The sequence below is a fragment of the Gymnoscopelus braueri genome, assembly GCF_963280865.1.
Source record: "Gymnoscopelus braueri genome assembly, chromosome: 2".
Classification (NCBI taxonomy): Eukaryota; Metazoa; Chordata; class Actinopteri; order Myctophiformes; family Myctophidae; genus Gymnoscopelus; species Gymnoscopelus braueri.
The window spans coordinates 44367379-44394600 of record NC_137604.1 but is presented as its reverse complement, the minus strand read 5'-3'; the positions used below and the strand labels follow the sequence as shown (position 1 = coordinate 44394600).

Here is a 27222-nt window from a genome sequence, read left to right as displayed (position 1 = left end):
TAACTAATTCGGCGGAAGTAACATTAGCGTTTTCTCACCGTCAGTTGATGCTTCATATCCATAAGAGTCAACCCGCCGGGGTCATGTGTTTATTTTTGGAACACTGTTCTTATTTGACGCGATATTCAATACGTCTATGGGATTCAGAACGGGGGTGGAAAACTGCAAACCAGGTAGACAAACAAAGGATGTGTAAATGACGTCAGACTTCGGCGGTCTATATTCAAGCAATATTGTGGGTCACATGACCTGCAAACTATTTTCAAGTTAAGTGGAGGAGAGGAGAAGAGAGCGGAGCACTTTGAGTGGGAGGAAGCTGTGTGTGTGTGTGTGTGTGTGTGTGTGTGTGTGTGTGTGTGTGTGTGGTGTCTAGCACCTAGTTTATCACTGTCACTGTAGGCCTTTTATATACTGTATAAAACAAATTCATTCTCTCTAACCAGTTTATGTTGCAAGTGGAACACGTGAACAAGAAACGCTCAATATTGGTTCTGCTCAGAATGAACCAATTGACTTGATAATTTTAGTTATCATGGCAGTAGCCATGCAGCAGCACAATGTGTAAAGAGGCAAGCATTGCCTGTCCACGTATAAAATAAAATACAGGCTTAAGGGCCATTCACGCTGAGCACTATAACTATAACTATACATATAAAGTTTCTAAATCGTCAAGTGAATGGCAGAGTTCACACCAACTATAAAAAAAATACAACGGTGAACGATATAGTTATAGTTATCGTTATAGTTATAGTGCTCCGTGTGAGTGGCTTTTCCGTTTTTTCGGGCAAATTGTACAGTTTTCTCCACTGCCTTTTTTTTTTTGCACATCAGTGTCTTTTTTGAGATTAGGAATTCTTAACTCCCCCACCCACATCTCCGTCTTCAGTCCAGTGATTCGTCCGGGGCTGAGCATGCATGAACTTTTGTTTCGTTTCTGCAAATACTGGTAATTTGTAAATACCATTACCGATGGATTATTGTGTGAAATAAAGAGCCCTTTGCTTTTTTTTATTGTTATACTATCTATTGAAAGTTATACTATCTATTGAAAGTTATACTACCTATTGAAAAATGTATGAATGTTTCTTACTGCCTTGGCATTTGGCCTTTGTGACCTCAAAACATTTACAACATCAAAGGCCTTGTCCATAAAATTACGAAATTCCAGGCCTGACATAGTGACACACCCTTAGAAAACCTGGATAGATAATGTGATACAAGTTTAAAAACTTTACTGTTCTCCATTACCAGAGTCTTCCTTGTTTTGGATGTTTAAGACAATTATAACCTAGTAGTGGTTAGAAAAGATAGATTGACTTGATTAATAAGGTTCTTAATGACCATGCCTCTGCCTTTAAAATATGGAGTACATTAAGCTCCGACAGTAGTGCTTTTACGGTGGGGCTTGCTCGTTTTACCCCTTAATGCAGACATTTACTTCAAAATGGTGTCAGAGGTGATTCATGGGTTGAACGCCTACTTTAAGTGCTGTTCTGGTCCTTGAAAAAGACCAGTGGGCCAGCCAATTACAAACAACCATGCTCTTATTAGAATACCAGAGTGTGTCCATGGAGACAGGCTATGAACTTCAATTTTATTGTCACATCATGTTAACAGGTGAAAAAAGTTGGTGGAATTCTTTGTCGTACAAGCTCCCATCATTTGCAGTTTTCATGTTTAAAGAAATTTTTTTAATGGAATGAGGCAGTTACAATAGCAACAGATATAGTAACTGATACATAAGTTGCGTAGTTCATTCTGGCAGTTGGTCAGGAAGTCTAGTATCCAGTTGTACATGCTTGGCTTCAGGCCTAGGTCTCTGAGCTTTGTGTCAAGCTTGGCAGGAACTATTTTTGTTGAATGATAAGCTGTAGTCCATAAACAGCATACTGTTGTGTGTGTGTGTGTGTGTGTGTGTGTGTGTGTGTGTGTGTGTGTGTGTGTGTGTGTGTGTGTGTGTGTGTGTGTGTGTGTGTGTGTGTGTGTGTGTGTGTGTGTGTGTGTGTGTGTGTGTGTGTGTGTGTGTGTGTGTGTGTGTGTGTGTGTGTGTCACTCTTACACTCTAGGTAGGTATTATTCCCTTTCATTGTGCCATTTTAGCCGAACAATAGCATGCATAGTATTCAGGCTGGCGCTTTTCACTTGAGTTACATGTTTACCCGAAGAGGCATAAAAGGAGGAAATAGAGGAGCTGTGCAAAGCACAATGAATCACCAAAATAAAGGCCACTCAAATTCAGCGTTGACCTTCTTCAGCAAAGCTGCAAAAAGAAAAGAAAATCTCAGAAAATTTCATAGACTTTGCTTTCTTAGGTGAAATAAAGCAAGCACCTACATTTAGGATCATCATATGTGATTAGTTTTTAATCCATTTTTAAAATATGTAGCATTCACATTCACAATTCATGCCTTCGGCCTGATGACAACGTACTGTATGTTTTTTTCGGTAGGGCTGTTATTTGAGATGGCAATTACTTGTCATACAAATAATTGCAATTAATGATTTAATTGTGTTTTTGGCATTGACCATTGGAACATAATTATATTTTTTACCTTTTAGGCTTTGTAAATAAAACAGCACAGGGTAGATATGACAAATAGCTTAATTCACTGAAATATCAGGCCATATACTTTTAATGCAAAAAAATGCATGGGCATGAAAAATTCAAATAAAAAAAGTCCCCAAAAATGCCCAAAATAGGGACTCCAGGTTAAAAGAGTGTGCACGATTGTGTGGTAATAACGATGGAAATATAGCATTTCTGTTCATTTCATCCAACTGCTTTTATGCAGTTAAAATTGTGATTTGCTGAACTAATTGCAATCAGGTGATTATGTAATAACTGTGACAGGCCTACTCATCCTTGTCTAATTTTTCTTTAGAATGAGAAGAGTGACTGTTTTGTCTGGGTGTGAGATATTGGCCTCTCTCACAGGGGGTTGCTGGCTTAAAAGATTGGCTTCAGGTCCACTGTGCTCTGTAACCTTTTAGTATTTATGAATCATCAGATTGATGATCCGTCTTGTGTGCGTGTACTGTAGGCGGTGGTGTGAGTTATAGATCGGGTTTGATGTTCATTATTGACTGGACCAGCCATGGGGCAGGGTGAAGGTTTGTGGGGTGTGGTTGTATTGATTTGCATCTGTTTCTGCTAATGTATGTCACAGCACCCACATGGCACGATTGCCTCGACTGTGTTCATTTTGAAGAGGAGATAAATCGATATGCTGTTCAAATAGTGAAGGAGAAAAAAAAAGATGAGGAAAAATAGAATTCCATGGTTTTGATTGATTCAATACTTTATTAAAAGTAGCAAAAAGTACAGAGGTACAGTTATACAATAACACAATAACACAAAAAGCCCTGTTTCCATTGTGGTCAGTGTGACAATTTGGTGTTAAAAAGTTCAGTTGTTTTTTTCATGTCTAAAGACACATACAAATCCTGACTCGGTTATCATAATTCATGCGTCAAAGGGTTAATGGTACGAAAATGAATGTGTTCAGTAAAACTTAGATAGAAACTTAGATACAATCATGCGCTGGATTGTTCTTCCCGAGAACTATCAGCCACAGCATAATGTAATTAACGTATTCAAATTGTAACTAACATTGTTAACTACTATAAGAATTAAAGTAGGAGAAACGCACAGTTACGGTGCCAGCCGACAAAGATAATTGGAACAGTGATGGGTAGCCGTGATTTATTGAGAAATTAAAAGTAAAAAGAACCGCTAGGGAAGGTGCCTTCATCACTGTTAATCAAAAATGTAGCCCCAGTCGGTCCATCCGTTCTATCAGTTACCAGGATCTTGAGCAGAATAGATTTGCACAAAACTCAGTGAAAAGGTTTGCCCTGAGCCAAAGAACAACATGATTGGCAAAAAGTGGCAGTGGGCGTGGCTTGTCACAAAAATGCACATAAGCTCTGAAGAGACTGACATAACACATTACTTTGAAAAAACAAGTCTAGGAACAACTGATTAACTGGTCACATACATCATGATATTGTCTAAAATGGGATAGATAGATTGATAGATAAATAGATGGTATGTCTTTTAAGATTCGGTGTATAAGTCAGACAGAAATCATATTTCTTGAGGGCAAAGCTTTTTAGAGGGTTAGTGATCAATGGAAAATGTGAGAAACTGAGAGACAGTTAAAGCGGGATATACCAGTAAGTTAAATCTCCCCACTAATTCAACAGCTTTTATCCTGCACAGCAACTGTCTGCCTCCAAATACAGAGAGAGCGAGAGAGGGAGGGAGGGAGAGGGAGGCGGGCATATGTCCATTATTGAAGCCAGCCTGCCTTTTCTCTCCTCTCTGTGCCAGCCAGTGTCTGCCTGTCTGGGAGATGGTATCCATAGATGCCATGCTCTCCGCTCAATGACTGTGCTGCACTCATTGACACTGAAATCCAACATCTATATCTGTGTTTCACTATGCATACTGTATGCAATCACTGTTACGTGCGTGTGTCCATGTGTGTTTCGTGTCTTAGATCCTGGGAGGTTCACAGTAAAATCATCAGTTTGAACTCTTAACAGTGTACACATTTTACACTGTCAGAGTTACACTAATCTCTCAAGAACAGATTCTGCTCTGCGTTTGAATCTGTCGGGGGGGGTTCGTCATATCGCGTACGCACTGGCCTACAAGTGGGCGTGCCTTCAGATCAGGAAGCAGGCCGCGCTTTACCCAATCAAATGTAGTGGGCGGGATTTACGTGTCCGCCGATCCTTCCCCACTCTAAACAAACCGAAACTCATTTAACAATAGCGTCCTCGGAGCAGACAAAACCACAGAAAGATATTCCCATTTTAACTTGCTCTTTCATCATAGAAACAAGTGGGCTTATAACCAAAACGATCCATGTTCTCTGGGAGTCGGAGAAGTGGTGTTAGTGTTCCGTGTAGAAATATTGTTTGTGGGAATGAAAACATAGTCGCACCACCAGTGAAAGGCTGAAGGCAGACCAAAACCCCGGTTTCCTTGCGCACGGGTGCTACGTTGACTTCCTCCCAGAGCCAAGTGAGATAGTCAAAAACAGCAGAGGGCGCTGTTTTTCCTTTTCATTTGGCGATGGGTTCCCAGATTGGAGTTACACTGACACTCTGTATTTTACAGTGTACAGAGTACAAAGCTTTAAGAGGTGGTGGACTGGCCATCTTGACACATGTTGAGAAGCTTTCTCCTCTTCAGTCATTTTAACATCGTCTCCCTTCTCTCTCTCTCTCTCTCTCTCTTTCCCTTTCAGTTTGCTGTTTTGTGTGCCACAAGAGGTGCCATGAGTTTGTCACGTTCTGCTGCCCCGGGGCAGATAAGGGACCCGACACAGACGTAAGTAACCAAACGCCAGCTTTGCCTCTCTGCGAGTTTTGCCGCAGAGCAGGTCGTGGTCAGGGTTGATCGGTGCTTGATCCCTTTGTTTTGTTTTCTCTCCGTCACATTTATGCGACTGACGTCACTGATGTGCTCGCTGATGTCAACAGGCCCTGGCTCTTTTCGAAGCCCCCCCTCTCTCTGTGTTAGTGGCAGAGCTTTACAGTATTATACCATACATCCATTTCTTGTTACAAAGCACTGGAAGGGACAGGAGAAAAATTAGGCTTGTTTTTCTCATGACAGGGATAGTCCCCCTAAGCATCTAGAGCTGTATTATTCAATACATCCCAGATTGCAGTGGTATGGAGCGGCAGTAACTACATTAACTAAGTTTTGCTTTAACCTTTTAATTGATCTCTCGGAGATTAATGAACATTAAACTGTAGATTTTACTGGGTAATGTCCATACATTTTTGATGGCAAGATTTTCCAATGTATGAATTTGCAAATTTGCAAATAATATAGCAAACTCTAATCTTTCATCATGTTCAGAATCGGATTTGATTCGGAATCTGATTTTTGTTTGGAGCAAAAACTTCTGAAATGAAAACATGTCTGTTCATGGTGGAGCTACAACAGCAGCTTTAATTAATTCCCTTTAGTGTATTGTCACCATGTTCCAGTAAAATACATTTAAGGGGCGCACACAAGAGCCACATAGCTTCTTAGGCAGTTGGAGTCGGAGGAACAGTGCTTAGCACTGCTGCCCCATCACAGCAAGACGGTCATGGGTTCGAACACCGGCAGAGGTGGCCTTTCTGTATGTTCTCCCCGTGTTTGCGTTGGGTATCCTCTGGGTATTGGGTATCCTCTGGGTTTCCTCCCACACCAAAAGACATTCTTGCTACTGTAGGTACATATTTCTGCCACTGCCCTTGAACAAGGTACTGGCATTACAACTGGAGTTGGTCCCCGAGCGCTGCACGGTGGCTGCATGTCAAGTCAGTGCTGTTACTACGCCCACCCCTTCGTTTTTGCTTCTTCCAGCAGGAAAATCATGTCCAGCCCTTCATCAACAGTCTCAAATCTAATAAAAAAAGGGCAAAATAATCAAACATTTCATATTTAAAAACAATTCAATACCCTACAGTTCATTAAATCATCATTAATCATTTATTTTACCCTCCTCATTTCTGTACTAATCCAAAAAAAATACAGATATATTTGTTATATTTGTTTTTAAACTGTGATAAAACATTGGCAGATGCACAGGGTTTGTGTTAATTTGTTGTTTGTATGAGACTACAAAGTATTTTCATACTTTAATATAATTAAGTAAGTCTTGCCAAGCCCATAGGTACACCCGCTGGACCCAGCCCTTGATGCTGAGTGCCAAGTAGGGAGGCATTGGGTCCCATTTTTGGTATGACCCAGCCAGGGTATCGAACTCCAACCTACCAATCTCAGGATTGACACTCTAACCACAAGGCCAAGCTTGTTTACAATCTGCTGTAACCTAACTACTAGTGACCCCTAGAGGCCGCCTTACACAAAGTGTTTGAACCAATCGATGTTATTATCCAAGGGGGAAAGGCCATTGGGTCACCACAATTAGTAGGGGTCATCATCCAAGCAGCATGAATGTGCTCAACAAGTGTCATAGTATTCCAGCCAGACTCCTTCAAGATAATGCTGCATGTTTGGGACAAATCGTTGGACAGACAAACTGACAAAAAGGACTGACATGGCCGTCCTTAGAGCCCCACCACCGGTAGCGGGTCTAAAAATCCTATTATTATTTGCCGCAGGCAGCTCAAGGCTGAAATACAAATAGACTAAGTTTAGTCTGTAAGGTGTGATTATTGGTTCTTCTACACCAGCAGGATTTAATTCGTACACATCCTCCATTATGCATATTTCTGGTATTGGTATTGAAGCGCTGATGACTGAAAATCCATATTGTAAAAAAAGAAAAGTGCCATTCAAAGGTTACCAGATCATCCTCTGCCTTCTAACAGATGGATGGATGGATTGATTGATTGAATGAATGAATGAATGAATGAATGAATGAATTCATTCATTCATTCATCAATAAAATAGTTATTTGGGCCGGAGAAGCACACTTTAATTTCACAATGCAGAGCATGCAGTATGAAGAAAGAACATTGCAATCAGCTGTCCAACTCAGGGACACAATCTGGCCTATTGTGTGAAGCATTTCAATGAGACTTCACTTCTCTCTCTTCCTCTGCTGCTGCTGTAGTCTGCGAGCTATTGCTTGCATATTATTGCTAAGTGCTAAAGTGCACGCGGCCATAGCCTCAACTGCAGCGCAGTTTGTGCCCCTGTAACTGGAGATATGTCATTCAAGATCCTCCTAGACTCTTTTAATAGAGCACACCATGGATGACACAGAAGCCATAACGCTGTAGAAAATAGTCTGGGGGGGAGCTGGGGGGATTATCTGTGAAGCGCCAGTCTGAGAGTAGTGCACGGTAATGAGGTAAACTGTATGTAGTAGTTTACCATTCATCATCTGAGTAGAGCAGGGGTCTTCAACAGGGGGTCCGTGACCCCTAGGGGGTCCTCAGAGTTACTACAGGGGGGCCGCCAAATCTTTGTGTGATTGGATTATTTTTTTGCATTAACCACTTGAACCCTATTACACCTATTCTGAAGAGAACTTAAGCCAAAAATAGCAGATCTACAAGCTCACAAGGTTTTGTTTATTATTATGTATTGTGACGCACATCCTTCTGTGTTGAATTAGACTGCTCAACTGGCTACCTTTTTGATGTGGACAAACAAATGGCAGCTATACTGTAGAGTATGCCAGTGTAATATTCCTCTAATATGTATATAAGTTACATCAACAAATGTAATAAACTCTCCCCCTAAAAAGACACAAAAAAACGCTTTTAGAGTGTTTTGCTAATCCTGTATGATTCCTTTCAGTTTCTACAACAAAAATCAAATCAAAAATACTTTCTTCTGCTACTGTTTATTTAATACTTTCTTTTTTTTAATATAGATGTTTGTGCAATATGAATTCTGTTGCTAGGGGCAACCACTGAGATTGCTCAGTTTTGAGAGTGTCTTGCCCCCGGGTGTGCAGTCCAGGCAGGAAGACAATAACTTACATGGCTAGCAAATATCCAGAAAAACTGCAGTATCTATGGTAGCTCAACCAGCTTTATGATTTACATCCTATACAGTAGCATATAGCGAAGATCACCTAGCAGCCCAAGAGCATAATACCAAAGAATCAGCACAGTGCTGCCAAAGTGTTTTATAACACCTCCACTGGATGGTGTTATAAAACTGTAGTGATGCCAGCCAGGACTGGAGGTGTGAGGAGGCCCCTGGGTAATGGGTATAGCAGGAGGAGAACCCCTTCAAGGGAAACCAATTCCATTCTCTCATGACATACTGTATGTGTGTGTGTATTTTTTTAAATAAATTGTTAGCCATTAAAAGTTTAGCCATTAAGATTTTTGCTACAACCATTATTTTATACTTTGGCTATTCAAAAATAGCAGATTTACAAGCTTGTGGCACCGAGTGCTTGTAGAATTTGTAGATCTGCTATTTTTGAAAAATCTTGAACATTTGTGCAAAAATTTTAATATATTTATCCCTGGAATAAAATATTTTCAGATGGGGGGTCCGCGGCCAAATACATATAATTTTGGGGGTCTTTGACATGAAAAATACGGTTTTCAGAAAACGGTTAGGATTTAGAAGACATTTGTAGATGCGTTCTCGGATTGAATGGGTTAAACTCAAAGCTCATTACTGTATGGACTGCATATCTGCCATTCTTTCTTTTCTAGTTTTTCACTGCCAATCCAGAAATCCAACAAATCATTTTTAGAAAAGTTTGCCCTGCACTCTGGACAATGTTTGCCCAGGGAACCAGAAGCCTCACACTCAGGTTGGCCGGTGCAGAGGCCCCCATAGGCCCATGATGGGCCCCATTGGGTGGTCCATAATCCATAATCCATGCATGATAACAGCAATCACTACCAGATTTATTCACTAGCAAATTAATGTCCTCCTAAAAAGCAAACTCCTACAGTAGCTAATGTTGCAAGTTGTCTAGGAAAACATTCTTATTGACAGCAAGAGCCTGGGGTGTTTTTTTTATACTTGAAAATAAATGAAAATAACAGATCTACAAGCTCACAATGCGTGCCAGTGCATTTTCGGTGCGCGTCACCCATGTGCAACTAAGTATGAATCAGGCTTCAGGGTTATCCATGCATGCTTGAGAGCTGACCACGTGTTGTTGTGCCACCTGTACTATGTACAGCGTATCCACAGTAGTAGTAGGGAGGGGAGAGCAAGCCTTACTCATCTCTTCCCTATATATACAGTATTCCCTGGGGAACTGGACCAGATGATCTTCTGGTCACTTGAACCATTAGGCTACAATGCCAGTCATGTTAATGTCAATTAGCCCCAATGAATGAAACATAATGTTTCCATTTGGCAGTGTTTGGTTGCTTACACTGAGAGCAAGGGCAGCGCTTTGCAAAACAAGCACCATCAATAATGCAAGGGCTTCCCGTTTCACTACAGGGGCTCTGGAGATGAAACCGAGAGGTTTTGTGTGTGTGTGTGTGTGTGTGTGTGTGTGTGTGTGTGTGTGTGCACCTGTGTGTCTGTAGCTACTGCATCATTGATGTCCACTTTTCCTGGTGTGACCTGGGGAAATCTGCAACTCTCTCTGCACTGATTCTATTTTACCCTCTTGCACACATGCATGCGCACACACGTGCACACGCACAGACAGACACACACCACACACACATTAACACACACATGGTCACACACACACACATGGTCACCCACACACATGGTCACCCACACACATGGTCACCCACATACATGAACACAGTAACACACAATCACCCTGGTCCCCTGAGGGCAGTTCAGTGTGGATCTAGCTAAGAGAAGTAAGTAACTGAATTAAACAGAAACATGGTGCCCTCTCTGTCACTGCTTGGAAACAGACAGGACTGACCTGAGGCTGACACCGCATGGCTCACTGCCATCAAACACACACACACACACACACACACACACACACACACACACACACACACACACACACACACACGACACATGTAGGAATTTTAAATCATGACCAAAATAAATAAACTAACTAACTAACTAAAAGTGTGCTTATCAACATTGTGAACATTATTTATACTTTTATCTCCTGCACCGAAAAAGTATAATTTCCTTGCAGTTCTCTCATCATTGGACCCAGAGATTCCCTCAAGTCCTTAAATGAGGCGTGGGAAGGGACAACAACTTCCTCAAATTTGTTTTTTTGAAGGCGTCTCCAAGCTAACGTCGGATATTTAGTTTCTCTTTAAATATCCTGGGTTGTGGAGAGATAAGAAACAAGGTGGGCTGATTGAAAAAAATAAAGAAGAAGATGAGTTATTCCTGACTGAACTTGTGATCAGAGCTTCATTAGTTGTCATATCTCCCTCTAATAAGGCCACAGAGAATTGCATGCCCACCTGACTAACTGGCAAATCGCTTCCATTACAATGGTAAGGTGGATATCAAAAAGCATTACAGCAGTGAGTGATCCACCTCCAACTCCATTTGATTCTCCTAACACAGTGGTAGGAAGGCCCAGGAGGAAATGCCCTTTGTTGAGTGTAAGACAGTTTTCAGGAAATGATAAGAGAATCTAACATGTATTCAACTCAATAAGTCATAATGGGAGTGATCTAATAATTAAACTTGATGTGATTTCACATTGGATCAAGGTAGACATTTTGAGTTTTGGTTTCAGTTTCACTTGCTGCTCTGATGGTCGTGATGAGCATTCCTGTGGGGGAGCTGTTAGCGGTTGAATGTTTTTATCAAGGGACACTTAGACACCAGATGGCCTCTACCTACTCATCTATGGCCGCTACACTAAGGAGTTTAGATTGATAGAGATTAGATTGATGCAAATGAAGAGGCAGCACTAAAGAAATTGTATGGGACAATTAATGATTTGGAGTCTGCTTATCCTGATGGTTGCTTCATTTTGGTGTGTGATTTTAACTCTTTCAACCTGAAGAAAGTCCTCCCAAACATGTCATGTGTAACTCACGAGGGGAGAGGGTTCTCGATCAATGCTGCATGCCTTTTCGGGAGAGGTACAGTATAGGGCCCTACCACATCCACCATTCGGTAGGTCGGACCACAACTCTGTCCTACTACTCCCCGCCTACAGGGCCAGCCAGCGTAAGAGAGGTCAGAATCTGAGCACTCTGATTCTATGTTACAAGACTGGGAGATGTTTCGACACGCCTTTGGGAATAATCAGTAAGTGCATACAAAACGTTGTAAAACGTTTCCAAACCAGAAGCCTTGGATCAACAGCGACGTCTGCGCAGTATTGCATGCACGAGATGCTGTCTTTAGATCCGGAAATCTGAGTTCCACCCACACTGACCTCCAGAGACCCATCGAGAAAGCTAAACAGGAGTATAGTGCTAAGCTGGAAGACCAGTTCAATAATGGGGACGCGAGGAGCGTGTGGCAAGGGCTCCGGGAAATAACAGACTTCAGAGGGTGAACCCAAAGCACAGAGTCCCCCTCTGTCTCCCTCCCCAATGAGCTGAACACCTCCGGCCGGTTCGAGACAGACAGCACCAACACCAGACCACCAGAGCCTGCACCACCGCAGGACGCTAGCCCATTATCCATCTTGGAGGCTGATGTGCGGAAGGCCTTCATGCGGGTGAACACCCATAAAGCGGCGGGCCCCGGTGGCATACCAGGTCGTGTCCTCAAAGTCTGTGCACACCAGCTGACAGGTATTTTGAACCTCTCCCTCTCCCAAGCTGAGGTTCCTGTAGGCTTCAAAATGTACCACCATAGTACCAGTCCCCAAGGGTGCCAACACATCATGCCACAATGACTGGAGACCTGTTGCCCTAAAGTCAATCGTCAGCAAGTGTTTTGGGAGGCTTGTGAGAGATTACATCTGCTCGGCCCTGCACGCTACGCTGGATCCATGGCAGTTTGCATACCGGCGAAATAGATCTACCGATGATGCAGTGGCCATGGCTATCCACACCGCCGTCACTCACTTGGATGAGAGCGGGATGACAATCCAGAATGACGCCATTCCTGCAGGAATGAGATGCACCTATCAATTTCACTTCTATGAAATCTGTTGCACAATGTAGACTCAGCACTGAACACCTGGTTGCTTTGATGTGTCCACAAAGTCTAATTCTTCTTCATTGACATTTATAAATAGGTGGCAGTGAGATCGACCCAAAGTCCTCTGTTTTACTGTTGTAACGTCATGTAACTACGTATATTGTAATAGTATAGTTTTATGTGTTTTACACTGTCTTTATATACAATGGGATTGCCGGGGACTGCAGATGAAAATGAGCTCTTAGCTATATATGGTACGCACGCATCAGATTGCTATCGCTGAAATTTATGTTAATGTTAACATGGTCTCCTTCAAAATTAAATAAATCTGTCTTTGAAGGTCCCCACCTCTCAGCCGATGAATCCAGCGGTCTGAGGGGGCTGCGCAGCATGCCTGCCTGTAAATCTAGCCAGCCGTGCCCATGCGATGTAATACTGTCTGTGCCAGTGTCGATACCACCTCCCCCCCCCCCCCTCTCAGCCCAACACAGAGTCCCAGTGCATACTTTCAGAGCTGCACGGCCCAATCCTTGGCACGACTGGTGCAAGGAAATTCAATGCCCCGTATTTGTGCTTAGCACACTGTTTTTATTTTGGTGTCTGAGTGTTGACGTGTCCCACTGAGCCCTGTCAGTGTTCGTGGTTTCCGACAGATGAGTTCATGGGAGATGTGCTTGCAGACACACAAGGTGCACGGTATGCACGTTGCACGGTATGCACACAGCGAATACTCGCAGTGTGCAGTGACTGTTTTCACATAATGATAATGATGAATAGGCGCCATTGAAGAAGCCCTTGCAGTGGGTGCCATGAGTAGTACGCCCTTCCACAAAGAATAAGTGAATGTGTTCTGCAGCTCATTCAGCTGCAGAACACATTCTGCAGCTGATCCTTCCACCTGATTGTATGCATCGGCAAACAGTATTGTTAAGCCTAATTAATGCGTAACCCTATTTACACTGTGACAAAGTGTAATGTTCGTCTAGCGACATATCACATGGCACTTTTTCACCGAAGCATTAATTAGGCTTGAAGCACCTGTGTCCTCAATAAGGCAACCTAGAGGTATGCATAGTTGAACCATGTTTTGTGTATTCAGCACCCTCTGGTGGACACATTTTCCAGCATGTGACATAGAGCAGGGGTTCTCAAACATTTTTGGCCCAGGTACCCCTTGGAGGGGAGACATTTTTCCAGGTACCCCCTCATCCTCGCAGCAGCGATAAGCATATACTTACAACCACATGTGTACATTTAGATGCCATTGGAACTATTTGTATTAAACAACGTTTCAATCAAAATCTTTCAGACCCATTTCATAGTCAAACAGAAACCACTACTACTATATAAATCATGTGCCAATAGTAATTTTAATAAAATTGCTTTTGTGTAAAACCTGACAGAACAATTTTCAAGTAACTGATCTTAATGGTTCAGACTTCAGAAAATGAACACTTCTACAGTCCTAATAAAAACAGACATGTAAAATGACCAGTCTAAAGGTGACTTTTAGTAGGTGCTTCAATTTAAAAATAATAAACTTATTGTTAGGGATATTCGATATTGACTTTTTTGACAATATCCGATATTGTCCAACTCTTAATTTCCGATTCCGATATCCAGTGGTGGACAGTAACGGAGTAAATGTACTTGAGTACTGTACTTGAGTACAGATTCTTAGGATCTGTACTTTACTTGTGTATTAGATTTTTTTTATACGTATTACTCTTACTTGAGTACATTTCCAAGACAAATATTTTACTTTTACTCGAGTATATTTCTAGGAAGGCTATAAAGTACTGAGTACTTTTAAGCCCACTCCACATCCACAACAATGTTTCGCCATGCATGTTGCAAGGAGTTGCAACATGCAACTACTTGCAACTACTGTACTTGCAACCATTAACCCCAATGGCAGTTGCAAGGAGTTGCATCGGTGTGGTTGACCTTAAAACAGTTTTGTTGCAAGCAGTTGCGACTAGTTGCATTGGTGCGGTTTGGCCTTTAGGTTGGCTGTTTTTTTTCTTCCCTAAAATGCAATTGGCCTAACTTCTGCTCTCACACTAGCCGTGTTTCTGGCTTCCCCCCTCCGCTCGCCTCTTTGTTACATCTTGTATGTAGATAGATGTAGGTAGATGAAGATGCAAGAAGGCCAACATTTGTGTTCCCATGCTCTGTAAGTAACTAGAGTACCAGGGTAAAAAAACAGGACATAGGATGCTGTTATTCCATCTGAAAAATGTTTATAGACTTTGGCGAGAGATCCTACAAGGCCAAAACAATATACACTACCAAGAAATACTTTCATGACAAGTTATTAAACCATGGCCATGGATGGAGAGGTTGATATAAGCTGTTTAGTTTTTCCTTTAAACTGATTCTCTGCAAGGCCAGGGCGGGAGATCATATTTTAGCTTCTATCTGTCTGTCTGTCTGTCTGTCTGTCTGTCTGTCTGTCTGTCTGTCTGTCTGTCTGTCTGTCTGTCTGTCTGTCTGTCTGTCTGTCTGTCTGTCTGTCTGTCTGTCTGTCTGTCTGTCTGTCTGTCTGTCCATAGCTAATCTCACAAACTACTAATACAAAGTGTCCATGCACTCTGTCAGTAGGCCAAAGGAATTCAATCCACAATTTAGAAATTGACCTCATGATGGTACTATAACAATCCACTTTTCGTTTGACCTCTAGGTCATTGACTCAAAATCGCTTCACTGAAATAGGTACAGATGAAGATTTTACAGATTAAAAAAGCCATTATATCATGAATGCAATATCTATATACTATGAAATCTATGAAAAAAGTTTAATATGCAATATTATATGTTTTATACAATAATGTAGTGGGGGTCCCTGCATCATCTCTCTCTCTCAGCTAAGGGGTCCTTGGCCTGAAAAAACGTTGAAGACCCCTACTCTATAGAGTGCACCTCCAAAAGAACGTCCACTTCTACCCATAGGGGATGACACACAAATGAGACCCAGTACAGTGGTTTGAGACACAAGTAGCTCATGGTAATTTTTCAGTCAGAATGTCAGAATGTAAGCTTTCAAATGACATTCATTGAAATCGGAAAATATTTGAAGAAGAAATGCCCATTTTAAACCATATAACCCAGAATACCCAAATTAGAGAAAATAGCTTTGGAAGAATTTCACACATTAGCAAATGTATTCAACCCCTAACCACTAGCCAAAGTTTAAATAGAGCTGAAGTGGTTAATGTAGCCTATGTTTTTTAATAATAATCGAAATCAGATACGTTGTACCGTATGTTGTAGAAACACTATCTTCCCCTGTGGATTCCTCAGGTCTTGATGGCTGCAACCCACGACGGGCATCGAGTCAGTCAAATATTACAATGGGAGCAGCATGGCTGCTGCATATAGGGAAATTGTTGTTGGTATATAGTAAAGGATGTACATTAAATCAGTAATTGCAGTAAAATCACTAGGCCTGTCCCCGACTAAGGATTTGTTTAGTCGACTCTAATTGGCGACTAATTGCCAATAGTCGACTGGGGCCAATATACATTTTATTTCAAAGGGCCAAGTCTACACAGTTTGTTTTGTCTCCAGCAGAGTTTCTAGTGTCTATCTCTCTCTGGAAGAGGTTGCACATGAACTCTGCAGCCGCACTGAGGCGCTCCAACACAAACAATACCAATACAAAGACGAGGAATAAGAAGAATAAAGTGGAAGTTACGTGTGGTTGCAGGCGTAGACTTGGCCAAAAAACAATTTAAAACATTTTTGGCCCTTTACGCACGCACGCACACACACACACACGTACTGTGCATATATGTTCGTCCTTCACTTGCGAAGATGACCAAGTGACTTCACATGGTCATGTGGCTGCAAAGATGGCTGATGAGACCGATCCTTACACGGAATAACCGGTTGCAATGAGGGCATGATGGTGGCTGGCTGGGTGAGAGGGAGGAACCGGCTCTGGTCTTGCGGAACTGTCGCTTCTGTTCGGCTTCATGGACGCGGCCCTTTTCAGACTCTGCTAGACCATGCTTTCGGGTGTCCTGCGTTTTCTGCTGGCCGCCACGTGAGCGCTTGCCATGGCGTAGTTCATGGCGTAGTTCAGTGGTTCTCAATCACCACATGATTTTGGGAGGGTCCCCAGGTGATAGTAAAGTGACACTTTAAGGAGAGACCATTACTGCATCAAAAGTAATCAACAAACTATACTATAAAAACTGGTCAAACATTGGCCAAATTGTGAAATAATATAAGAGAGAGGCAACAATTTTGAAAATAGCAGATCTACAATCTACAATAGCCGATCTACAATAGCCGATCTACAATAGCCGATCTACAAGGTCACAACGTCTCGCGTTGCAAGACGTTGTGACCTTGGAGATCGGCTATTGTAGTTCGCCGTACAGCAGCCTCATTGGTAGGCGTTCATCTGGCATGAGGCAGACATGGCCAACCCACATCAGCTGGGAGTGCTTGAGCATGGCATATAGATACTCTCCATTTTAGCCCTGTGGAGGACCTCAGTGTCTGGGACCTTGTCCTGCCATTTGATGTTGAGCAGCCTCCTGAGGCATCTCTTGTGGAAGGCATTGAGCTGCTTTGCATGCTGGCTATTGCACAGTCCATGTCTCACAGGCATATACAGCAGGGAAGGGAGGACGACAGCACAGTAGACTTTCAGATTGGTCTGTAGGCTAAGCCCTCTACGCTCCCAGACAGAGGTGCGGAGTGTGCCGAAGGCGGCGCTTCCATGGGCTACCCTGTGCATGACCTCCTAATCGATGTTGCCCACACGAGACAGGGTGTTACTTATGTAGACAAACCTTTCAGCAGCTTTAAGGTTTTCACCATTTACGCTGATGAGGGGCTCATTGTTCAGGGCTCCAGGAGCAGGTTGGTGCATCTTCTGTTTCCTTTGTGCTGATAGTAAGGCCAAAGTATGTGGATGCTGTGGAGAGGTTATTCATGCTCAGTTGAATTTCCAGCTGGTTGGAAGCATTCAATTCACAGTCGTCCGCAAAGAGGAAGTCGCGAACAGGGATCGTCTGCACTTTGGTCTTTGCCTGGAGTCTTCGCAGATTGAACAGCTTGCCATCAGTGCGGTAGCGCAGGTCGATCCCCATGTCCCTAGACCGGAAGGCATCTGTCAGCATGGCTGACAGATGCCTTCCAATACAGACACACACACACACACACACACACACACACACACACACACACACACACCCCCACACACACACACACACACACACACACACACACACAATTTCTCTCTCTGAAAGCCTTGCCTCCTTTGGGTGATAATAGTCATTTCTGCCAGCATTTCTCTCTCTCTCTCTCTCTCTCTCTCTCTCTCTCTCTCTCTCTCTCTCTCTCTCTCTCTCTCTCTCTCTCTCTCTCTCTCTCTCTCTCTCTCTCTATTTCTCTCTCTCTATTCCTCTTTCTATCTCTCTCATACACAAACACACAGAAAACACACACACACAAAACTAGTTACAGAAATTATATAACACTCATGGTCTCATTTCCATTTTGGGAATTTCTGAACGTTTTTATTCAAATGGATTGTTTTATTTGCTGGTTTGTTTCTCAGCCAGTGTTCAGTCAAGTGTGTTATTTGGAGTGAGGCGTTGTGGCGTGTCCATGCCATGTGTTGCTGCATTCTACAACTCTGTGTGGAACAGAGAAGTACTATCTTTTACTGTACACTAGGGGCCTCAAAACTCATTGCCATTATGCCCGGACTGGGCATAATGTGACTACATGTGGGCTGTACCTATGCTCACGTGAGCTTGTAGATCTGCTATTGTTTGTGCATGACACTATCGTACAACAAAGTATATATCAGGCTTAAGCCATCATCGTCATGCTGATTATGTTCATTATGGTTATGGAGAACAATTACTTGTGTTGATGCCAGAGTTCCTTCTCGTCAAGATTTAGAAACTATTCTGAAACTTACTTTTCATCATTTTTCCTTCCTTGTAATTATTCCCATGAGATTCACATCCAGACTGCAAAGAGGGGAAATACATTAATTAATAGGTATGATAAAGTAACTGCAGACGAGCACAGATTAGCATCTAAGTCAAACTTCTAGGCAGTAGTGGAAAGTGACTACTATACTTAAGTACAATTTTGAGGTACATTACTTGATTATAAAAGAAAATCAATCCCCCACTACATGTCAGAGGCATAGATTGTACTTTTTACTCCATTGCAATTATTTATTACTTTACTTTCCAGATTTAGGCTATTATTACAAAACATACATGAACTGATAACTTGTGATTTTAATTCAAATCAGCTACAGCATTAAAGTGATGGATACATTAATGCATTACTAATTACAATCCAATAATATCATTGTGAAATGAGCCGTTCTGCATAATTAGTACATTTTGAGACTTTGACTTGTAACAGTATCCATATAGTGTGGTAGTGCTACTTTTATTTAAGTAAATATTCTGAGTGTGTCTTCCACCACTGCTTCTAGGACAAACTCTTCAGATACACTTACACTGAACTGCTTGTGTGACTGCCACCTGTTGGATGCTTCTAGCCAATGCACCTCATCGTTCATTTTAGCACAGCCATTTTCTTTTTGTCTCCGAAGGCCGAAGACTGTTTTCACCCCTGTCTGTCCGTTTATGTGACCGTGTCTGTGTCTGTGAGCAATCTCTGGCACCGTTGATCCGATCGGTGTGAAATTTTGCACGCACACTCCCAGTAGGCCAAGGCCATGTTTTCTAATTGGTCTCATTGTAGCGCTATAACAGGGCCCTTCACGTTTTGGCCTATAACTCTTGGACTGTAGGTTGTACGTTTTTGACTGTACAACCTACGGTTGAAGGCGCAACTCCTTATATAGGCCACGGACATTTTGCCAGACAAGATCTTCCGCGATATTCAGTTTTCTCCAAAACACACTTTTTACTATTACTCCTACCGATCTTGTCCAAAACTCACTTAAATCGGTACACGTTATCTCTGGGGTCAAGTAATAAAGCTCTACTAGTCAGATTGTTCATATTCCATTCCAGTTGGCTATGACTGCCTTCCAAATGTTGCTGTCCCTGGGTATAGGCAACCCGGCCTGGCAGAGATCTGCGCTCCAATGAGCGCACTTTTCTAGTTTAATATGAAACCGAAAGCTTGTCTGATGGTAAACATTCGTGTTCTGGGGATGAAAGAGTGGGCGTCATAGTTGGCTGCAGTTTAATGGTATGTGTGTCCACAGTGGGAATGTACCCCCTGTGTGTCGTTGCCATGTGCTGTCCATGACCCAACAGTCTGTCCACAGAGATGGGTTTATCTGCACCGTCTGGCAGGCAGCTGCCTATGCTCCCGGTTTCTCACAACGATGGGAGCCACGGCTTGCCAGAATTTCTCTCTCACTGATTACACAGACACACACACACACACACACTCGCACACACACACACTCGCACACACACACACACACACACACACACACACACACCCACACACACACACACACACACACACACACACACACACACACACACTCACGCACATAGACTTGCAAAGACATACAGATGTCACACACACATACACACACACTGTCCAGCAGCGCATACACTGTACGCCATCTACTCCAGTGGTTTGCTTACAGAAAATGTCCCACAGGCCTGTCATTTCTCCAAACCATGCTAAGTATTATTAATGATGCACTGATGGGAGTGTTGCTGCCTGGCATGGCCAGACTGAGTGTTCTGCTGCCTCTTGACCCTGAATCACACATAGCGTGGCAAACCATTGAGGGCAGAGGTTTGCCCACACTAGACCCCCTGCAGGTCAAATTGAATATATCTTATTAATGTATCTTATTAACCTATTCAATCCGGGGACGCATCTGTGTCACTTTAGATGTCTTTGGCTATTCAAAAGTAGCAGATATACAAGCGCAGCTTGTAAAGCTGAGCTTGTAAATTTGCTATTTTGGGGGGGAAAATAGGGAAATGTATGCAAATCTTTGAATATATATATATATTTTTTAACTCGATTAACTCACTATAAAAATAGATACATTGCAGATCTGCAAGCTACTTGTATATCTGCTATTTTTATGTATAAGATGTTGCTGTAATATTTGTTACATATTTGTTGTTTATGAACATACAGGCTTTTTTTTTTTGTGCCTGGTCACATGTGTCATCGCCCCAACTGTACATTGCCTCTCTTGCTAAGACTGAAAAGTATAGACCATCTAATGGAGAACTGTCGGACTGCTTAGTTTCACTGTAAAACATGTGAGAAGGTGGTGGGCGGTGTGGCAGGGAGGTGAGGCCATGTTCGACACATGCCCCGGCAAGATAAAGGATCCACTCGCCATCGGCTCCCACAGGCAATCAGCTCTCCTGTCATGCCTGACATCCTCACATGATTAGGGGATAGAGAGATGAAAGGGATTGTAAAGGAACCATGGTAAAACAAAAAGGGAAGAAAGAAGAACAGGCAGGGGAATAATGGAGAGAGAGAGAGAGAGAGAGGGGGGAGGTATGAGGGAGAATTGAATGGATTTGGATGAGGAGGAAGGAGGGAGATGGAAAGAAAGGGGAGATGAAGGGATGGGGAAATGAGGGAGGGAGAGGAGAAAGGGGAGATGAGTTAAGAAATTAGTTGGAAGGAGAGAAAGCGACGGTACAGAATACAATAAACGGGCAGTGGGAGGTAAATGGACATGGGCACAGAATGTGAGATGAAAGGGATGTACTGTATTGTCACAGCCAGGGTAGATGGATTGATTAATATGGCAGAAGGAATTGATACGGTGATGTAGTGAAATGATGTAGGGTGGGGGAAGGGGGCTGTGACTGAAGACAACAGGACCCAACCCAAGTTGCAAAAAGGTTGAGGTTTTTCTATTATTTTGTGATTCGTTGTTTCCCTAGTGGGGGTCCTCACACAATTTCGACATCCCATTATTCCGACGATTAGGTTAGTGTGAGGTTAGGGTTAGGGATAAGGGTTAGTTATAATGGGGCCAGTCGGACCAACGAGACGTCGGAATAATGGGATGTCGGAATAATTACATGTGCGGTCGCGGGTACCTTGCCGTCAAGAACAGACTTTTCTTTTATTTATCAGATATTATTGGCAAGCGATACTGTTGATACTGTACGATGGAACATACATTTATCAAAATTATAGATTTATGGTGTCTTCGTCAGCCAACTATTTTTGTATGCTAAACCCATCTGATTCATCTGTTCCATTCCTAATGTATCCTCCTTTTTCTTGTGCTTTAACTTCTCCCAGAGACGTCTTCAGTTCAAACCATACTTTCCCACTCTCTCTGTGTTTGACTCACAGACAAATATTTACTGTGATCAGCCCACCCAAAACCATAAATAGATGCCTGTTGTCATATCCTGATGAAGCGAATATTAAGACCTAAAAAAGACTGCTCTTTCCTTTTAAACCGTCACAGTGTCCTTTAGTCTGGAGGAGGATTCTGTATGAATGTGGAACAACAAGATCAACTCTAAGAGCCATAATTGGGGTTGGGCAGGGTGCTCTGGGAAACAGTGAAGACGCATTAGTGGTGTTGGCCTTGTTTGCGCTGACACAAGGAATACAGGTTTTATCAAGTGTATTGATTTCTGTTTGCTTTTAGCTTTTTATTATATTTAATTATGTATTTCCGTACTGGGTCATACAGTATTTATGAAGCCTGTTGTGTTTGTCAATCTCGTGTGAGCCTGTGTGTGTGTGTGTGTGTGTGTGTGTGTGTGTGTTCATATGGTATGTGTGTGCACACACAGAAATAAATATTTACTATACAAACCATTTTCACAGAGAACCATTTTCACAGAGAACATTGTGTCTAATTCGGTAGTTCGGCAAAATTGCTATTTTGACGTAATCACAACGAACAAGGACCACGGTCAATGTCATAGCCCCTGAGGGGTATGGCAAAAAAAAGAAAGAAAAACAGCCCTGTGTTATGGCTACAAATGGAACGTCAGCCCTATAACGGTAATATAGAGGTAATGTTGAGAATGGTGATGGTTTTCCCACACAGCTGTCAAGCTTTTCTTTACACAAACACACAGCTATTAAAGGTCTCTGTAGGATCCGTTCCAGTAGTTGAACTACACATGCCAGTGTTAAGAACCCAACATGCCCAAATGAGCCCACATCTGAATTTCAAATGTGGTACAGTAAGACAAGATAGACCTTTATTGATCCCTGTGGGGACATTCAGGTATCATCAGGTATCAGGAAAGATGAAAGATACACTGTATAGATAGTGATAGAGATATAAAATAAGATAAATAGGCTTAGATTCTGACCCTAGACATCTGCACTTTGTCACAGGCCATTGCCTGCCACTCAGTAATTCCAACGTTTACCAAACCTTTCCATGCCAAGGACCCCAAAATGGCTGATATGCTGTACAAGCTCACAACTTGTTGCATTGTGACGCGTTGTGAGCTTGTAGATCTGCAATTTTTGTATAAGGAACATTTTTGAATTTTTGAGTGGTGCCAGCCACTCCTACACTTGACCGTGTGTGTGGGTCCGTCCGTCCGTTTGAGCACGGCCTCAACAGCTGCAGCTGATTGCAACACAAGGATGCAACCAGTTACACTAATTCAAAGGCACCACTCTCTTCACACTGGGTGTGATTTTTAATTTTTACAATCATGACATGTGATGAGGTCTATTCTAATAACCAAACTTTTCTTATCATTTGCAGAGCTCTACAACACCAAGAAAGTTCTTGGTGTTTCCAAAAAATATTTTAAATCCAAAGTTAAATATACATTTTTAGTAGTTATTCATTACTAATCATAATCCTGTTACACTATATACTAGCTTTTTTTTTTTTTTAAGATATTTTGGGGGCTTTTTATGCCTTTATTGATAGGATAGTGGGCCGACAGGAAATAGGGAGAGAGATGGGGGGGTGATATTCTCTCAACTAAGGAAATATACACATTTACGTACCTCCACCCCCTACCAGCAAATGCTCTGTTCCTAACATTACCTGTCAAGCAGATGTTGGAGGCTAGTTGAAAGAAAGGCAAATATGGATATGTTTCTTAGGAGAACAAATATTACACCCATCCAGCAACTGACATTGGAGGCCATATCATGTGTCAGGAGAAGCAAACATCCAAATGTGAGGCTTTATAACAGAGTCCTGCCTCACACTAAAGCCTGATCTGGAATGAAAAATTGTCAAACGTAGCAATGGTACCAAACAAATTGGCCATCCAGGATACAAGTCCAAAGATATTGAATATTTTAAGAGATTTAAATCACAAAATGAAAGAGAGTGAACATATGCCTTCAACTATATGCGTTCATGTGAATGTTGTGGTATCCCATCATCATAATAATAATTGTAATAATCATTATAATCATAGAAATACTTATAGTAGGGCGTATCATACTGGTAATTGTGAAAGTGATGGCATAATATAAAGTGCTAGAGTGAGAAGTAACAATGCAATTTAGGAGCCCCTGAGCCCAAAAAGTTTGAGAACTACAGTACTGCTTTAAAGTTTTGTTCTGCTAGAGAAGAACAAAGGAAAACCTCCTTTAGTCCATAATTGATTCCCCTGACACCTTCATACACAGGCATGCACTGTACGTACGAGCACACTACACACACATACACACATACACACACACATACACACACACTCTCACTCACACGTACATTGCTGTACTTATGGAGGACCATCCGTTGTTACGCTTTTGTCTTTTGCATTAATTTGCACACTGATTACAATTAAAATTCATCCGATTTCAACACATCACTCAAGTTGAGGAATTTAATTGAAGTGATATGGTAGCCTACCACAAAAAAACATGTTTGTTCTCAAACAGCAGATACACTTGATAAACAGATAACATTTTTCAAGCACTTGATTCTCATTAATCCTATTAAGAATTAAAACCAAAAACATTGCCGCTGTTATGTGTCTCCAAAGAAAGACGAGCGGTGAGAAGAGAGAAAGGGTCAATATTAAATTATTTCAGTTACTTACATTTTATTGTTGATAATATGTTCAAATACCTCTCGTTATGTAAGAATGTTGTGAATCCATAGCCCCCTAGCCTTCTATATCCGTCTCTGTAGCTATTAGACTAAGTAAGGTCATCATCAGTATCCAAATGGGGTTCCCAGGGCGTAAGGAGCGCATTTCTGCTGCCACTTTGCAGTTTAAAAATAACCGAGAATAAGCATGTGAATATTAAGTTGATATGTCAAGATATCACAGATGTCTCTTGAACATGAGGAGACATTAGGCTATACAGTGATTCTGACCGCAGCAAGGCATTTGTTCACCTCGTCTTCTTTCCATGTGATGTTTCCTTGAGCAGCAGCTTTTATTTCCCCCGCGTCAACTGACATAATTATATCACATTATTAATGCTGCTCCCATAGATGGTGGAATGCAATTTTCCTCAACTGTTTGCAAAATGGTAAATGGTGCATTTATATAGCGCTTTTATCCAAAGCTCTTCACATAGATTGTGCATTACATTCACCCATTCACACACACATTCACACACCGATGGCAGAGGAAACCATGCAACGCACCAACCTGCTCATCGGGAGCAATTATGGGTTCAGTGTCTTGCTCAAGGACACTTCGACACTCTGGGGGAGCCCGGGATCAAACTGGGGACCTTGCGGTTTCCAGTTCACTCTACCCGGCCACTGTAGAGTGAACTCCAGTGGCCCTGAGCCACTGGAGTTGGAGGAGTTGCCACTGCCACTGGAGTTGCCACTGCAACTCCTCCAACTTGCTATTGTTTAATTAACAGTGCTCTATGATGAGGCCAAGCTGACACTCTGATTGGTTTAATTAATGTAACACCCAAAACAACACACCCATGACTAACTCGGAATCTAAATACAACCTCTTTGCGCTGTCCACCGACCTATAGCACCGATCATCTAAATAGGGCCCCCAGGCCCCATAATCTTAATAATCTAGTTCTAACCCTAAATGTAACCCTAAATGTAAACCTCACATTTATCCCTTAAAAATGAGCAGAGGTACAGGAACACACACAGGCTCAGTTTCAAACCTTTGCAAGTCCAAGTACTTACAAGCCATATTAAAACTGAGCGTGGGAGCAAAGAGCCACAGAGCAGAGAGATGAACAGTCATGGCTGCCCTGTCACACTGTTCATTACCGTGAAAAAAGACTCTGCCCAGACCTTGGCCAGAAGATAACTTATTTTTAGCCTCAAAAAGTCCTTAATTATTAAAACCTTTACAGATGGCCTGATACACCAATTTATTCAGACTTTAGTGTGTCTGCGACACAACCCAGTGAGCCAGGAGCTTTTCACCCCCCCCCCCCCCCCCCCCCACACACACACACACTTTCTTCTTTTCTTCTGTTATCTTCCCCCAAGCCTCTCTACGGTAGTTTCTGTTGTGTTGAAAAGGTCGCCAGAGACGACCGTGTACGGCGCGGTCAGCCTCAACCCGATGTGACAGCTATGACAGCAGCCTCCGATCCTCTCCTGACCCCACCAGTAACACTCAAATCCATGCTAATGAGCTAGCATGGATATATATACGGTATATCTCACTCCTCCAACTTAATTCCACTCGCCTTTATTCGTGCCTGCATGGTGCCATGTTTATTGTCAAATATTTGCAGTTGCAGACTGTTTGGTGTCTGTGTTCCCTCATTAGTCTTTGGGTTTAGTGGGCAAATGGGTCCGCCACCCACAAAGGAAACAATACTCCTCCTGTTTATGTTCCTGAGGTTTTGTTCATACATTTCTGTTGACCTTTTTCTATACGCTTGACTAAAAGAACAGCACATCAAGATTGTTCTTACTTCCTGATCTACCAAGAACTTGCCCTTTCCAATGATAGCATGCAGAGGACTGCTCCAAAATTAAAGGACAAGTCCAATCGGAAATTTGGTTCAGTTTCTGTAGGGCATTAGGAAAGTGGTCCTCATTAGTATTCTGTTAAAGGAAACATCATTGTCAACATCATTACCATATCTTCTCACTCTCTCCGTATCACCCAAAACATGGAGGCAACATTGTTCCTTCATATTCCCATCTCTTTATAGAAAGATAGGATCTAAATTGCATGTATTTGTGTATATAACCTGTACTACTATATACTATATATTGTTTGTTTTTTATTGTTCAGAGGCAAGAGTATTTTTTATCTGACAAGATGTGATTTGACAGTATTAGACCAAACTTAAACTCAGATATCAGTTGGTCCCAGACTGGGAAATATGGACTTGGAGAGGTATCAAGTTATTATTATGATCTAACTTAACCCATTCAATCCGGGGAACGCATCTCGTGTAATTTTTTGGTGTCTTTGGGCTATTCAAAAATAGCAGATATACAAGCTCAAGCTATGAGCTTGTAGATCTGCTATTTCTTTTTGAAAAATCGAATTTGTGCAAATCTTTTATATTGATTTTTTTTTTATTGATTTTTTTTTAATTGATTTTTTTTAAAGCGAACACAAAAATATTTTGTGGACCTCCCCCCAGAAGCAAAGATTCAAGTTACAAATGTTCGCTTTAAAGAATACATATTCAAAGATTCGCACACATTTAAAAAAAAAAATCTACAAGCTCATAGTACAGCACTCGCTATTTTTTGAATAGCCCAAAGAAATCTAAAATGACATGAGATGCGTTCCCGGACTGAATGGATTAAGAGCTCCTCAAGCTGATAGATGTAATGACTGCAA

At 42.0% G+C, this 27222-nt stretch overlaps 1 protein-coding gene across 3 annotated transcripts in view; it reads left to right on the top strand.

Annotated features, from left to right (window-relative positions):
• The window catches only part of LOC308075092 (protein kinase C alpha type-like), a 184179-nt gene that overhangs the window by 58722 nt on the left and 98235 nt on the right, over nucleotides 1-27222 (top strand). For all 3 annotated transcript variants that reach the window (XR_013932157.1, XM_080414714.1, XM_080414713.1), the window contains exon 4: nucleotides 5259-5341. Coding sequence is in view for 2 of the 3 variants with exons in the window: in XM_080414714.1 (XP_080270840.1) it covers nucleotides 5259-5341 (83 nt within the window). In the remaining variant the exon portion in view is untranslated. The remainder of the gene's footprint in view (nucleotides 1-5258; nucleotides 5342-27222) is intronic.